Consider the following 17,039-nt stretch of genomic DNA (forward strand, 5'->3'; position numbering starts at 1 on the left):
TTGTCGGACACCCAGCTGGTGCCAGAGAATTGCTTGGTGGTGTAGAAAATCCCCATACACATCGTACTGGGAGCAGAACTGTGAAAAGCTAAGATATTTGGGGGGAAAGTAGAAAGAGAAAGTAGGCCTCAGGAGGATCTGAAGAAAGGACAAATATTTTTATTAAAAAAGAGAATTTTGAAATTGCATGAGCACATCAACAAATTTGAGAATGAGACCTCAGAGTCCCGATGTAGATGTAAGATGACAGGTGGGAGAAGTCCTGATTTCAAATATTCAAATGCACATCCTGATTTTGGGTTCAGAAAATAGGGTCACCATTGCTCACAGTATGGAAGAGAATATGCTGGCCTAAAGATGTTGAGTCTGGTGTTACAAGTGACTGCCTCAGCTTCAACATAACTCTTCTAGATAATCGGAATTTACTCAAATGCAGATAGTAAAACTTTGTCGGGTTCATAGGATGGGCTAGCTCTAAAATGCACCCCTTAGTTAACCTTAGACAAGAGTATTTATCACTGGTTGGAGAAAGGATGTCAGACAGAACATTCTTTATTGCAGCACATTTGATGCTAAGATGATCTTTCTGACAATTAAATATATTAACCTTCATTGTGCTGAAGTTATTCAGGTGCCAATTAAGAAGTTTCTGGTCATCAAAATCCTGGATAATATAAGTTACTATTTAAAAGTCTAAATTTGCTTTTGAAAGAAACTGGACACTATGTAAAAGGATTCTTTGCTTTACAACAATATTTACTTAGGTTGTCTTTAGGTAATGACCACCTTTCATGAATCCAAATTACAATCACATGTATAGAAGTGTTGTTTCTAAGTTTCAATACTTAGAAACCCGCATCTGTTACATGAAAAGAGGTAGCCTTGGGCTGAAATCGGTCATGTATTATTCAGAACTCACCCAGTGCCAAGTGACAGAAGCCCAACCCAAACTTGATTTTGGCAGCATTTCCCAAAATTCACCACCTTGGAGTTTTCTGTCATAGCTGGGTACCAGGTGTAATGTTATTATTGACTTTGTCTTGACTTTTTATTAAACTAAGCTTCCTGCTAGGCAATAATGAAATCACAAGTTCCATGTACTAGTTATGTTTTCCTTCTTTAATGCACATTTAAATGAATACGCAGCTTTAAATTGTTAACTTGTTCCTAGATATTCGACTGAAAATCAGCCTATACTCCCCATCAGTGGTCTGAATGCCGTACTTTAAGGCAGAGAAAGGAGGTTTACTGAATGGAGAACCAGCCCTTAATTTGTTTTCTCACTGATGAGTGTGGTATGTGACCTTGGCCAAGTCACCTAGTTCTTCTTGCTTCAATGCCCCCATTAGAAGAAGTGCATTAGCCCTGCCCACTCCCACTCCTCATAAGAGCACCGGGGGGTAATAACCCCCCGGTTTTGCTGACGACCGCCCATCCATAGCGGTCAGGGTACTCAAGGTGTCCTCAGCCCCTGGGATCTGAAGGCCTCTTCCCGGCCATCTGAATGCTAGAGCCAGAGAGCTTCGGCTTCCTAGATCTATGGAGGTCATGAGCAGGCAGCTGAGTAACTGGGAACTTTCAAAGACACTCACCTGCTTTTCTGGTTTTAAAATCTATTACAGATACATTAAGTAAACTTAGCTCTAATGAGGTAACTAAAATCATTGAAACCCTGTGGGGATAAACCAGGGGCTGGGTTGCCAGAGGATTAAAAACCAGGGCCCTGAGATTGTCCACAAGCAGCCTGGCCAACCTCATCCTTGTTCTTACCTCTCTGTTTTCAGTCTCCAGAATCCTAGAACGAGGCCACCACCCTCTCCTCACCCTCACCATCACCTGCCATCTACCTGGGTCTCATGGGAAATGGAAACAAGATTAGGCGAAAGACGCAGAGGTCTTTGGCTCAACATGGGATCTTTTAAGCTGTGCTGCCCCTGGGGTTGGTTTCTCTCTGGCATGAATGAGACTGCAGTCAACCTAGAGGAAGAAAGCACATCATATCGCTTACCATCAACCCTTTCCCCATACCCTTTGGCTGATATAACTCAAAGCCCACATCCTTAAAAGACCTAGAAAGGTATCTGGCACAGGGTGGGGATAATTTCTACCTTACTGAAAAAATTAATTTTATAGGGAAGGAGCAAACTGTCAAACCATAGGTCCAAATGGCCAAATCAGGCAGATCTAGAGCTGCTACCTCAGGTGTGGGCAAATGCCGAAGATGACATCACAGGGATTCCTCCTCCCCTACACCAGTCCATGCTGAGGATATAATCCCTGCCTCAGAGGCCTGGCACTAGGAACCTCAGAAGGAGACAATCAGGGACGTTAGATAGTATCTCATCCAGTCCCTGAGGTCACCGAGGAGAAAACATCCAGATGCAAAGAGACTTGCCCAAGATCACCCAAGTCATTAATGGCAGACATAAGACCAGTGACTTTCCCAGAATACCACAAGAGGACCTCAGCATAACCTGTCAATCCCCGTGTGTGATGGTTAAGATACAACACTCAAAATAGCAAAATAGTCTATGCCACTTATTAGCTGTGTGACCTAGGGTAAATTACTTAACCTCTCTGTGCCCTCATTGTCTCATCTGTAAAATAGAAGGCTAATTAAGATAACACATGTAAAGTGCTCATGAAGCACTTTAACATAGTAATACGTAACAAATGTTAGGTTTTTAAAGTTATTATTGGATTGCCCCAGGGTTTCAGCAGAAATACCACCTGTTCAATCCCTGAGTTGACAGACATCCACCCCCACCCCACCCCCAAACACAGCAGCAGAGTCCAGGTTCTGCAGTCACGTAGGCCTGGATTTGGAGCCTGGCTTTCATAACAAAATAGCATAAACTGGGTGGCCTAGACATGAGAAATTTATTTTCTCATAGTTCTGGACACTAGAAGTCTGAGATTAAGGCGTCAGCAGGGGTGGTTTCTTCTGAGCCCTCTCTCCTTGGCCTTACAGATGGCCACCTTCTCCCTGTGTCCTCACATGGTTGTCTCAGGTGTCCTAGGTCTGTGTCTTATCTGTGTCTTGATGTCCTCTTCTTTTAAGGATACCAGTCGTATTGCATTAGGGCCACCCATAGGACCTCATTTTACCTTAGTTACCTCTTTAAGGGCCCCATCTCCAAATACAGTCACATTCCAAGGTCCTGGGGGTTAGGACTACAACATACTTTTAGGGGGGATACAATTCAACCCATAACAGCATGGTGGATTACCTTTCTTCCTCTTTAGGAAAGGAATATGTACAGACTCACAAATCCTTATCCAGGGCACTGTGCTGTGCCACACTGAACTGGTTTGGAATCTGGAGAGATGCCCAAAGTGAACAAGTACCTCCCCTCATTCTACAAATACTCATTTTGCTTTAAAAAAGATCTGTGTTCCTGGAGCAGGGACCCTGTGGCAAGCACTGCCCTAGCCCTATGGGAAATCCACAAGTGACTCAGACCAGGATATGATCTTCAAGGTGCTTATGATCTCAGGGAGCAGATCAGGCAAGAACCCAAGGAAGGATGGGAGTGGCGCAAAGGGCTAAGTGTGCTAAAGATGTACAGACCAAAGGCTGGGATGGAAGAGGAGGACAAAACTGACCATACAAGCAGAGTACAGAAGAGCCCAGGGGGGACTTATTTGCTCCAGGGCACTGGGTGGTCTTCCCTTGGCCTGAGCTGTTTGTTTGTATCAATAGAAGGGGATGATGGTTTGGGGAGGGGAAGATGGTGTCCCCCATAATCTTCCCGTGGCCTACATTCCCCACGGCCAGAGTTCTCAATTAGCAGGGGCAGGAGAACTGACTCTGCAGGACCCAAGGTGTCCAAGCCACACTAAGATGCAATTTCCTCCCTCAAACCCCACAGCTGCCGGCACAAGTGACTGCTGTCTGTCATGGACCAGCCAGAACCTCGGCCCCTTAGGTATCTCCAGTCCTGCTGTCAGGGCCACCACCAACATAGGTTCCCTCTCTCTCCCTCCCTCTGGACAACTCTGTCTGCTCGGCTTCTCCACCTGGCCCCAGTGACCGGAATGCAGAGGGGCCACTGGGGGAAGGGGACATAGAATCTACCTGAGACCACACAAAAGACCTCTACGGGACACCTAGGGTCCTACACTCCCATTTTATCTATAGGTTAAGAAATAATAATTACTAGAAAAGGCAGGATTATAGTGAAAGAAAGAAGAGTAGTTGCCAGAGCCCAGGGGGTAGGTTTGTTTTCCTTATACCTCAATTATATTATAAGAAATTATTTTATTAAAAAAATATATCTCAATAAAGCTGATACATCCCCAAATGAATAAGTAAAATCACAATGAAACTTGGTGAGGTAAACAATCATTGCTTACCTAACCATGATCCCCCTCTCCACCTCCTCGCAAGCAGTTCTCCCTCTTCCTATAGATGAGGCAGAAAACACCAAAACTTGTTTTATCAGCCTCCATGGTGAGGTACAACCCATTTCTCTTCAATGGAACTTGAGAGTAAACTCTAGCAGGGGGATTCTGGGCAAGGTTTTCATGCCTGATACATTAAGACACAAGGATGGTACAGCCTCTGTGGAAAATGGTATGGAGGTTTCACAAAAAAACTAAAAATAGAACCACCATGTGACCCGGCAGTTCCACTCCTGGCTATATACCTGAAAAAAACAAAAACACTAATTTGAAAAGATACATGCACCCCAATGTTCATAGCAATATTATTTATAATTGCCAAGATGTGGAAGCAACCTAAGTGTCCATCAACAGATGAATGGATAAAGAAGATGTGGCATACACACACACACACACACAGACACACACACAATGGAATACTACTCAGCCATAAAAAAATAATGAAATTTTGCCACTTTCAGCAACATGGATGGACTTGGAAAGACAAATACTGTATGATATCACTTATACTGTAATCTAAAAAATACAGCAAACCAGTGAATATAACAAAAAAGAAGCAGACTCACAGGTATAGAGAACAAACTAGTGGTTACCAGTGGAGAGAGGGAAGTGGGGAAGGGCACTATAGGGACAGGGGATTAAAAGGTACAAACTATTATGTATAAAACAAATTAAAGGATATATTGTACAACATGGGGAATATAGCCAATATTTTTAATAACTTTAAAAATTGTAGGGCTTCCCTGGTGGCGCAGTGGTTGAGAATCTGCCTGCCAATGCAGGGGTCACGGGTTCGAGCCCTGGTCTGGGAAGATCCCACATGCCGCGGAGCAACTGGGCCTGTGAGCCACAATTGCTGAGCCTGCGCGTCTGGAGCCTGTGCTCCGCAACAAGAGAGGCCGCGATAGTGAGAGGCCCGCGCACCGCGATGAAGAGTGGCCCCCACTTGCCACAGCTAGAGAAAGCCGTCGCACAGAAATGAAGACCCAACACAGCCATAAATAAATAAATAAATAAATAAATAAAGATTTAAAAAAAAAGTGCAGAATCTCAGACCCAGTCCCAAACCAACTGATTCAGATTCTGTTTAAAAAAAAAAAAGAAAAAAAAACTGTAAATCACTATATTGTATACCTGTAACTTATATAATATTGTACATCAACTATACTTCAATTAGAAAAAAAAAATTTTTTTAAGACACAAGGAGAAACTCACCTTCCTGCCTGCCTTCCAATACAGTTACGTGAGAATGTGATGTGTGGAGCAGTGGGAGCCATGCTGTGACCATGAGGGGTCAAGCCTGAGCCAGAGGCCAATGTGCTGTAAATGGTTGCCTGGAAGGTTAGAATGAGTCCTTAAAACTATCATTGACCCACTGAATTAATCAACTTTAGAACCCCTACATTCAGACTTCTGGCTAGATAAGTCTACAAACATCTTGTTTTTTAAGCCACTGTTAGTCCAGTGTTCTTTTACCTGTAGCCAATAACATCTTACAAACCAGGTGGTTTTCATCTCCCCAAGCTTCCATCTCCAACCCCAAAACTGAGATCATAGTGGGATATAAGATAGAACCTTGTGGCTGTAAACTGAGACCCATCAGAGTTCTTAGTCCACAGTCCCTACAGATAAAGCGTTCCTCTCTAGCCCCAGAAAAACAGGAAACAGATGCCAGTTTCTCTTGCAGCCAAGCCCCTCCCCTCCATTAGGCCTACGTGCATCCTGTAGTACAAAGGACTGATGACAGTGTCAGGTGTGACGCACATGCATTCACCCTCCCTGGCTCATGTGGCCATAAGCCCCCATTCGCCCAGGACAGTCCCACTTTATACCTGTGTCCTGGCATGATTATGAATGGCACTTCCTGTCACTCTCAAAAGTGCCTCCATTTGGACAAAAAATTATAGTCATCCTACTTCTGGCTGCCTCAGCACACTTTTCTTTCTCTTTACCCAGTACTTCCCACACCACACAAACGAGGCCATTCTGTCTTCCCCACCAAGATGAAGACAGGAAGTAGGGACCCTGCCAGGTCCGTCTGAATGCCTCCGACCCACAGCAGGCGTCTCATGCATGTCCGCTAAACCAAACCAAATGTTAACGGAGGTAACAGGCTTAAGGTAAAAGGTTTGAGGCAAACCAGTAGAATGTGAGCGTGAAGAACAATTTTTGGAACGAGAAGAGGAGAAACTGGGTACTTTCCCAGAATCCCTGACCTTCACCACTGGGCCCTGTCAGGATCGCACATCCGTGTATCCAGCTGGCAGATGCAACCTCGCGACAAAGGCAACTCGTGCTCCTCATAACACAACACGGCACCCGTTAAATATATGAACCCCACAGATGCCAGCCAACCTGTGAATGCAAAGGAGCGGAAAGTCTTTTGCTTCCTCAAAGAGCCCGAGGCACTGTAGACAGACACCAGTGGGACTTCTGGACCACACATGTAGTGGCCATCCAAAGCCACAACAGGTCTCAGGTTTCAAGTTTCCAGGGAAGATTCTTCCCCACCCCAAATCCAGGCCAAGACAGACAAGCTCCCTCTTGCATGCAAGCTCTGCCTTGCATGCTGGGAAAAATACTGTCATTGTCAACACCATCCTGTTTGGTGACACATCAAGATGTGGATTGTCCAGCAGGCCACTTTCTTGATCTCATGATTCAAACTTGTAAGTATCTCAGCAAATGACCCATGAATACGGCAAAGGCCTGTGGGTTCTCAGCTCGTGGTGAGATCATGACATTGCCTACCCCAGAGGAAGGCCCTATAAGGGAACAGCATGGGGAATGCCTGCCCCACCCACTCCCGGATGGAACCACACACATTCTTTCTGAATAACTTTAGGGCTCAATTGTCACAACTACAGTAAGGCATATCCACGGCTCTGCTGCCCTTTCTCTCTCCCTCACAGAAGTTACTTTTATTTAGTAACACATACCAACAACACCTAGCACTGCACCCGGTACCTAACAGACACTCAATAAACGTCAGCTCCCTGCATCAGATTCCTGAGTCACTCACTTACAAACTGAAATGTATTCTGGGTGCTGGAGGAAGGAACTTGCTTCTCTAGTCGGAATCTGAAAAGCACTGAGCCAAAGCTCCTCAGAACTTCTGCATCACAGCCAGCTCAGCAAACCTTACATCTCTTCTTCAAAATCTCCCTCTTTGCTAAGGAAGTTAGGATGGAAGTTGGCTGGATTCTCACAGAATCTTAGCTTGACAAATTAAGGCCCTTCCAGCAAAAGCAAGCAAGATGGTGAAAGGCGTCCAAAGCATCTCTCACCACAGCCCATGGCCGAAGGGGCGATGGGGGGAAATAGCCGGGCAGTGCCTGAGGCTCACAGGAGGCCTTCCAGCTGCAAAAGCCTTCTAACGAGGGAAGGCACTGCCTCGTCAAGCCACATACTCCCGGCCACGGGAAGCCTCTGAGCAAGTGCTTGGTGGAGACAGCTGGCTGACCTCACCCCACACCCCAAACAACAAACTCCTTGAAATGCGAGGAACTCAAGCCTCTGGGCTTAGGGCAGATGATGCGGCGCACAGTCTGGTGGGACCAGGAGCAGCTGGAATCTGCACAGGCCACCCTGAGGAGGAACCTTGCCTGTAAAGACCTGGCCTGAGTCAACAGCGGGGGAGAACGTCTCACCTTCCTGGACAGGCTCGTCTGCAGGCTTCTGCTGAGAGATGAAGCCCTCGGGCAGGTGCAGCCTTTCTCCACGGCCATGCACACGCCCTCAGCAGTGTATAAGTGTCATGAAGGCCCTTTTCAAAGGTTCCCGCCAAGGCCTCTTTCTCCTCCTCCTCACTCAGCACCCCCCATCTCCCCGGGTCCTGCAGCATCTCTCCAAGGTGGAGACCCAAGTCAGTGAAGGGTGAAGAACCCCAGAATCTTCCCGGCACTCATGAGATCCTGGAGCCCACAGGCAGGAAGACCCTGGCCCCCGAAGGCTTTATGTGCTAATTCCCTGGGGACTTCTGGACTACACATGTAGTGGTCATCCAAGGCCACAACAGGCCTGAAGTTTCGAGTTTCTAGGGAAGATTCTTCCCCACCCCAAATCCAGGCCAAGACAGACAAGCTCCCCCTCTCCTGCTTCCATGCCACTGGGCGGACGTCTATTCCATCCTCTCTCCAAGCCTGCACACCTTTGCAGGGGCCCGTTTCAGGCAGGGCCCTCCATGCCAACTCCCAGTCTCACCTCGGACCCTGGAGGAGGCATTGTTAAGGGCTCAGCTGCCTTTGGTTCTGAGACCCCTCAACACGCCCGCAGCCAAACCCACCCCCAGGCCTGGCCTAGCGTCAGTGCAAGCTTACTGTCCTCGCTCACTTTTGAGTTCCCTGGGGATTTCTCTTACATTCGAGGAGTTCAGCCCTTCTTTGAAAGGATGCTAGTTATATTTCATACAGCATTTCTAGGTGCTTGGTAGTTGGAAGGTTTTCGAGATTTTTACTCCACTATGGTACTAAAAATATTCCAAATCAGTGTTGGAATCCCCTCTTTGGACTTGTTCACGGGAACCTTCTCTGGCTGACCTCACCCCACACCCCAAACAACAAACTCTGGCCACATCCCTGAAGATCCAGATACGTAGGATGAACACCTGCTATGTAGGTCCGAGCATTCAAAAATGAAAAGATTGGCACTCTGCCCAAAACACAGCAGCCCTGTAAAAATGCGGCATGGCAGGAAGAGAAGTACCAGCAGGCCTCTTCCATTTAATGTGCAGCCCACTATTTGCCCAGGTTATTACAGATTTTTAGTGGTTTCATATGTCCACATCTTGTCTCCCAACTAGACTGCCTTCTTCTGGGCAGAAGTCCAGGTCTCCCCTGCCCTTTACTTACGCCCTGAGGGCCTGGGAAGGGCTCTGCCAACCAGGGATGTTAAAAATGACAAGGCCTCTCCCCTAACTCACTCTAAGGCTTCCAGCTGAAGCGCGCTCTTGGCTGTCGCTGGATTCTGCCAGCTGGGCCTCCAGCATGACACAGCATCCCCGCCTGGCTTCCCTGACGACAGCGGCCCAGCGTGACAAAGGATTCTCTGACAATGGGAGGAAGAGGTCTTCTTATTGTCTACAGCAGTCCCCACGGCAGTCACGTTCAGCAGCAGACCATTCCCCACTCCCAGAACTGTAGCTCCTGCCCACATCTCCTCCCCAGGCTTCTACCATGCACGCTGTATTGTCTGGAAGACAGCTCCACTGGACTATCCTACCAGCAATTCAAACTCACCACGGCTAACATTAAACTCACCACAATCCTTCTCACCCCCACCAGAGCAGACCTGCTCCAGCCACCAGAAGGGCACTGCCCAGTAAAGGCCGCCATCCACTGAGTCCACAAGGCCAGAAACCTGGGAGTCACTGGGACTCCTCCCTTATCCCCCAAAGCTAAGCAATCACGGCCGACTTTACTCCCCAAACGTTTTTAATACGTGGCCTTCCCTCCTCCGCATATGTCTCATCCCCTGGGACCTGAATACTGCACGGAGCTCGTTGTTGCCTCATCAGCCCAGCAGCTTCCTGGCTCCCGGTCATGCTCCCTTCTGGCCCACGGCCGAGTGCCTTGACTCTGCTTAAAGCCCTGTCCTCCATGCCGAAATGCGACGTCCTCAGCCAGGCTCACAAGCTCCTCCGAGCGGGGCTCTGTATGCCTCTCGGCCTTGTGCTTGACTTCCCTGCAGCAGTCCCTTCCTCCACCAGGCAGCCTCGGGCCTCTACGCCTTTGCGCCCACATTCCCTCCCCCTGAAGGTCCTTCTCCTGTCTCTTCTCCTGGCTAATTCCTTTTCATACATTCAGATTCAGCTCCTGCATCATCTCCCTTAGGAAGCCCTCTCTGATCTCTGAGGCTAGAACAGGTGGCCTTTGTCTGGAAGGCAACTTTCTCCACCACTGTGCTCACCACACATGCTGAATTTAACTGTTTAAGAGTCTGCCTCTCCCTCGAGACAGTGGGTTCTTTGAAGGCAGGAGGGCTGTGCCTGTTCTCGGTTGCAGCCCCAGGGCGTAGCACAGAGCTGGCCAGAGAAAGATCCCAGTCACTAATAGGAGCCCCGTCTGACTGCAGGGTCCACCCAACCTCCTTGGTCAGCTCCACCCAGGACCAAGCACGCACAATTTCCCCTTCACCCTTTTTGGGCCATGGTCCCAGCTGAAAACCTCTGCCAGGTCTGCCACAACCCCAGACCTACCCTCAAATTCACCTCTTTCATGAAATCATCCCAAACTGGCCCCAGTCCACATATCACTGTTATGATAACTGCCTCCCGTAATTTATCCATCCCACCCCCGGGTAAGTTAGCACTTAGGTCTGGCTCCATGGTTGGACATAAGCCAGCAGTGGATATCATGAAGAAGGAGCTCCAAAAAAAAAAAAAAGAAAAAAAAGAAGAAGCTCCAAAAAGTTCGAGGTCCACCACTCATAAAAGTGTAATGATGATGTGCCGTGGTGGACCACGTCAACTCAGGACACCAGATTTGAAAACTGAAGACTTGGGGTCAGATCCCTGCTCTACTACTTACTTGTGACTGCGGCATGGCACTAACCATGGAGGCTCAGTTTCCCCATCTGCAAAATGGGAATAACAACAACAGCCTCAAAGGGCTATTATAAAAAGCAGATGAAATAATTTGTGTGAAATAGTTCATAAACTGCAAAGTCAAATCAGGTGTAAGGTATTATGCTAGTCTCCAGTGCCAACCAACCCCCTATCCAACTCCACTACCCCCCACCCCCAGTAGTTCTTCTCCTTACTTGAGTCAGGTAAGAATCAAATGAAATATGTGGATCCTCCTCATAGAAAAATGCATGTACATAACAGCTTTGCAAACACTTTCAGGAGGTTCCTGAGGACACTGCCATCGAAAGGGAAAGCCACAGACCAAACTTAAGAGCATTGGAAGGCCCCAAGCATAGACCTCTCTCCCAAATATATGCTCTCATCCAGATTCCTGGGGGCCAAAGATGAAAGATAGGGCAATGAAGGCCAGGCTTGAAGGAAAGCAATCTCAAGACTAAAAGATGAATTCCTAGGCCTTTCCTGGAACCAAAGGGGGAAAAAAAAAAAGATGCAGAGTTTTCGCTCTTTGGGAAGTAAGAACCCCACTTTGTTTCAGGAAGCATCACAATACAGAGAAAGAAGATTAAATAAGGCCTCAAATTTTAGAAGTTCATGTTCCACTCTGCCAAGGGCTCCCTGTGACTTTGGGCAAGTCATTTCACCTCTCCGGGCCTTAGGGTCTTCAGCTCATCAACAAGGCCCTTCCCAGCTCTGGGTGCCTAGATTTGAGGGTGTGTCTGTTCTCACTCTGTTCTGAACCACAGCTCTGGCCGGGGATTAATTCAGAAACAACAGGCAGCTGTCAATAGTCAGCATGGGGGTAATTCTGAGAGAAGACCACCATCACAGCAGTGCCCTAAGTTAAACTGCATGCAGGAAGAGGCAGTAGGGCACAAGAGCAAAGCCTGAATGTTAGCAGCTGAGCTCAGGTGACCAGCGAGTCAGCAGTGAGGCCCAGAGGTAGAGGATCCCCCTCAAAGAGAACACCAAAAGGGGCTGTCACATTATTGGGTAAGCTATGCAGAAATGCCATCAGGTTTGGAGAATTGCCCAAAACTGCAATTTGCCCGTCTGTTTTGTACCTCCTGTTCTTTCTCTGGGCTCAGGATTCTCTCCCCATCCTAACCACCACCTCCTGCTTCCTCCTTCATCATGTGAACTGCAAACAACAGAACCTTAAAACAAGGGCAGTGAATGCAGGGGACATGGGTTCGAGCCCTGGTCCGGGAAGATCCCACATGCCGCGGAGCAACTGAGCCCATGCGCCACAACTACTGAAACCTGCGCACCTAGAGCCCGTACTCCGCAACAAGAGAAGCCACCTCAACAAGAAGCCCGCGCACTGCAACAAAGAGTAGCCCCCACTCGCCACAACTAGAGAAAGCCCGCACGTAGCAACGAAGACCCAACACAGCCAAAAATAAATAAATAAATGAAATTTATTTAAAAAAAAAAAAAAAACAAGGGCAGTGGACCCCAAAACTGACATGAAATTGGAAAACAGTGTCAAGGACCCGGGAAGTGAGTTGGAGAATGAATAGATTAAAAAGTAGACTCATATTAGAACATATCCATAGACCTGTGAGACAGAAACTACTAAACTCAGGCAAGGCCTGACTGAGACCTTGATCAAAGCCACTGAAGACAGCCTATCACAGCCCATCACTGTCCAGCAGAGCTGGGGCAGGAGCACAGAGAACAACTTGTCAGTTCCTCATTGCTCAGCAGACTAACCTGTTGGTTGGCTTCAGGGTCATCTCCCACGAGCTGCCTAACTTCTACAGAAGGACAGACCTCCAGGGCTCACCTGGGAGGTTCCAAACAGTTTGAAGTTCAGAGGAACAAGGCTCTTCTTCCTCTGTTGCTTCCTTCTGCATTTGCTGTAGCACAGGGACTGGCATTATGAGTCCCTTGCAACCAACATATGTGAAATTGACTAAGTCCCAGGGCGAGTGCTTTAAAATATTTATGATTTGTTCCCTCCTGCAGGCTCTGAATCATCCATTTTTTGCACTGCAAATTAGCTGTTTCTGCTATCCTATCTTTGTGTGCCCCAAACACAGCAGAGTATCTAGCCTACGGAAGGTGCTCAACAAACATTTGCTGGACTTAAAATCTTACATGTATCTCTACAGCTAGAAGATGTTTTTGCCAAGCAGGGCCACTATGTTAAACATTCTTTGTATGTACTTCAACATACACAAACATGTTGGTGTTCAATACATATTTGTGAATGAATAGCTGATTATCTGACCAAACCTAATAACCCTCCAGGCTGTGTCTGAGAACCTTCATGTGTGCGAACTCTGAGAAATACATACAGTTATGTAGGAGCTCTTTGTTCTTTTCAAGGCTTCCCCATCCCTGGAGATGGAGGGGGCAGGTTCCTGGGTGGTTTCTCAGGAGCTATACTTTAAACCCATGGTTTTGGAACCAGTAAGTAAAGAATAAACCTTAGATTCAATAAAGACCCCAAGAACACACCCATATGAACACAGGCATGTGTTGCAGAAACATATATCCATATGTATTTATTACATGCAGGTATACATACTGCATGTATCAAAGCTGACGATCATTCACCAACAGTAAATTATCAGATGAGTGATAACAGCAATGCAGACTTCTGTTTTTTAATACTTATTCTCATTAGGACTGGTAGCAAACCAAGTGTTTTTTGACAAAGAATAAATACCATAATTTACTCCTTTTCTTGGGTTCAGTATTTCCTGAGGTGCCAAGACCTACACTTTTAAAAAAAAAAAAAAAAGGTGGTCACTATTTAAATTAAAAGCCATAGTCTGAGAAGTGAAATCACAGAAAGGCCTCAGGCAAGTCACGTCAGTTTTTGAGCCTCAATGTGCTATTCTGTAAAATGGGGTTAATATCCCCCTAGCTCATGGGACCGTCTTAATAAATGCGATGATGGGGTGGGGGACTGCTCAGTAAAGTCATACAAACATATTGTTATTCTAGCAATCTGTTAATGACTGATGACACTGTATCCCAGAATGCATTACAAAATTACTGCTCCAAGCGCACATTATCCAAGACAGACACTTAACACAGCAGATGAGTTGATCTGTGTGTAAATCGAATCCTGTTTCAAATACTCTAAGGGAGTGTATCCTGTGAGGGACTGGACATCTTCTAACGTCTGCTCGGTGCGTTCTGTTCCACTATGATTGGGTTTTCTCGCACGCCAGGCAATTTTCTCGCGCGGTCCCAGCATGCTCGTAGCCGGGATCCCTGAGGTTTACGGCCCAGACTCGGAGCTGGACGGGAGGAAACAGGCCGGACAGCCTGCGGCCCCTCCCCGCCCTCTGGGCGGCTCCTTCCTCTCTCCTCCAGCTCGGGCGGGCAGCGGCGCTCGTGCTGTGTCACTTTCGCCATCGGGAGCCTCCAGCCGCCGCGGAGCCCGCAGCTCCAGCGGCTTCCTCCCTTTGCGCGCGGGCCCCTAGCCTGGGAGATAATCCCCGGCCGCAGAGACCCAGCGCCGAGCGGACAGAGCCGGCAAAGGCATGCGGCCGGCTGGGCACCCGGCAGCGGCTCAGGAGGAAGCGCGGGGCTGGGCCCGGGGCCGGTCAGGCCGGACAGCCTTTGGCCCCCACTATCTCCAGGTCGAAAAATTGGGAGGGGGTGCGCAGAGCGCGCTAATTCTCTCCAGGATCTGCGAAGGCAGCGGCAGGCGCGGGCACGGGCACCCACAGAGCGCCCCCGGCCAAGGGTCAACCGAGGGGCGTGGGGGGGGCAACGCGCGAGCGCCCGCGGCTCCTCCAGGCCCAGCCAGACCAGCCCCCGGCGCCACCGAGTAGGTGGACAGTCTGCCGGGTCAGGGGGGCGTCGGGGACGCGAAGGGAGCGTTACGCAACCCCAGGGTCTCCCCGGGCCCCCAGCCGCACAACCCCCCTCTCCAAGTAACCCTGGCGCGAGCGCGGACACACACACCACTACGAGCCCTGGCGGGACCGATACCCCAGGCGATCTGGGCCCAAGCGCGTCCCCACGACGCCGCGGTCTGCGGTCCCCGCCCCCCCACACACGCCAGAGCGGTGTGTACACACACGAACAGCAGGGCGCGGGAGGCGACGCCTCACCCCCCGGGTGGGGATGCACACCGCGCCGCCAGCCACCCCTCCCCTTTACACGCCGCAACCCCCTCTCTGTTCACACCTGCCCCCAAACCCCAACCCTGAAAACTCCACGAAACCAAACAGCCAACGCCGCCCACAGGAGGGGCTCAGACTCCCGACTGTCATTTAACGTCAATGGAGAGACGTACCCAACTCAGATGCGCGGTCCCCGGGACGCCTCCCTCAGATGCACCCAGGCTCCAGCACCCGGCCCTCAGGGGCAGCACAGCTCCGCCGCAGACAAGCCACCGCCCCCCCTGCCCGCCGCCCACCCCCACTCCCCCCCACCACGGCCAGCGTCCGGGACAGTCACCTGCTCGCTGAAGGACCCGAGCCGGAACCCGGGTCACCAGCCACTGCGAGGTGGCTTTTCAGAGCCTGTCAACTTAACCCTGGCTCCGCCGGACGGATCCGTTCCCCAGGCCCAATTACACCGCGGCGACAGGAATGAATAATAATAATAATTTTTTTAAAGGCCAACAGAATCACCGCCGTGGGGAATGTCCAAAGCCGCGACCTCAGTGGATCTACCGATTCGTGTTCCTCCTCTGCTCCCATCCCCCGCGCCCCCCGCGGCCCGCCGGCTCACCGTGGACGGAGGGAGGGTGCAGCCTGTCTAGACGACAGACATCCCCGCGCCCGCGGGGACGGGCGCGCACACACACACGCGGCCGCCACAGACACAATCAGTCACCAGAGGAGGGAGGGGCGGCGTGGAGATACTCTCTCGGGGTCCCTCCGGGAGCCGTCACCCTACCTCAGCGGAGCACGGTCAGAACAGCTGCAAGTTTGGCCGGTACTAAACCAACTGCTTGATGCAGCAAATGCGGGCTTCAAAACAAAAGAGAGGAATCAAGCTCGCTCTCTTCCTCCCCCCGGGTCGGAATCTGGCACATGACAGCGGCTACACCGCGCGGCTCCAACGCGAGCCGGGCTCCAGCCGTGCGCCCCCCAAGAACCCCCCTCCTCACTGGAGCTCCAGAGCTACGGCTCCCCTACCGGCGGGGAACCCGGCAGGGAAGGGGCAAACCTCGGGAGGGGGCGAGATCGTGGAGTGCGGTCCTCGACAGAGGCGGGGAAGGTGGATGGGCGCCGACTCCTGGCTGCCCCAGGCGCAGGGAGGGGGGAAGGGGGCTAATTGTTTGGGTCGGTTTTCCCGGATTTATCTATAAGCACGCACACGTCACGCAGCCCTCCTCGCGGGTCCCCGAATCGATCGGCAATCAGAGATGACTAAAAGAGGGGGGCGGACGGGGGGATGCTCACCTCGGGGTTCCTCTGGCCGCCGCTCCGAGCCCTAGTCGGGGGGTGGGGGAAGGGGGCAGGGAAGGAGAAGGGAGGGAGGAGGCTCGGGAGAGCCGACTCCAGCCTCGAGTTCCGCGCGTCCCGGCTGCGGAGGGCCTCCGGCGCCCCAGCGCACAAACCCAGCCGACAGGGGAGGGAGGGAGGGGAGGGAAAGAGGGAGGGAGGGGCGGGTGGGGGAGAGGGAGTAGAGGAACGAAAAAAAAAAAAAAATGATCCCCGCTCTGACACAGGGAAAGAGAATGTAGGAGAGTGACGTCCAGACCCCGCCCTCCCCTCCGGCCACGTGCAACGACTTGAAAGGAAAGAAGGCGGCGGGAGGCCTGATGGGTAATGTAGTTCGCCTTTCTTTACCGGGATGGCGGGCCCTGGAGAACGGGGCGCCGCCGGGACGCCGGGGATGTGCCTGAGCAGCAGAGACAGCCTGTCTGGCCACGCCGAAACCCAACGCCCAACGCCCGTTCCCCTCCCCGCAACGTGCTGGCGCAGCCCTGGTTGGGGACCTCCGCGTGGGGAGAATTGGGGGCTTAGGCGAGATCCAGGCTTGGAGGGAAACATTTGATTTTAGGGACAGGACGGCTTTAAGGATGAGGACTTCCTTGCTTTAAGTGCTAAGTCCGTCCTAATGGCAGATA

At 50.3% G+C, this 17,039-nt stretch overlaps 1 protein-coding gene across 12 annotated transcripts in view; it reads right to left on the reverse strand.

Moving 5' to 3' along the window:
* Positions 1-16,682, reverse strand: part of CTIF (cap binding complex dependent translation initiation factor) — a 303,940-nt gene extending 287,258 nt beyond the window's left edge. The window contains exon 1 of one of the 12 annotated variants that reach the window (XM_082416537.1): positions 16,369-16,676. Coding sequence is in view for 1 of the 12 variants with exons in the window: in XM_082416541.1 (XP_082272667.1) it covers positions 9,663-9,737 (75 nt within the window). In the remaining 11 variants the exon portion in view is untranslated. Of the gene's footprint in view, positions 1-9,662; positions 10,469-15,251; positions 15,273-15,415; positions 15,603-15,691; positions 15,770-16,368 lie in introns of those variants that run through there. The other 11 variants (XM_082416530.1, XM_082416534.1, XM_082416538.1 and 8 more) reach the window with 11 other exon arrangements.
* Positions 16,683-17,039: the final 357 nt, after the last annotated feature.

This window comes from Balaenoptera physalus (assembly GCF_965194825.1).
Source record: "Balaenoptera physalus genome assembly, chromosome: 12".
Classification (NCBI taxonomy): Eukaryota; Metazoa; Chordata; class Mammalia; order Artiodactyla; family Balaenopteridae; genus Balaenoptera; species Balaenoptera physalus.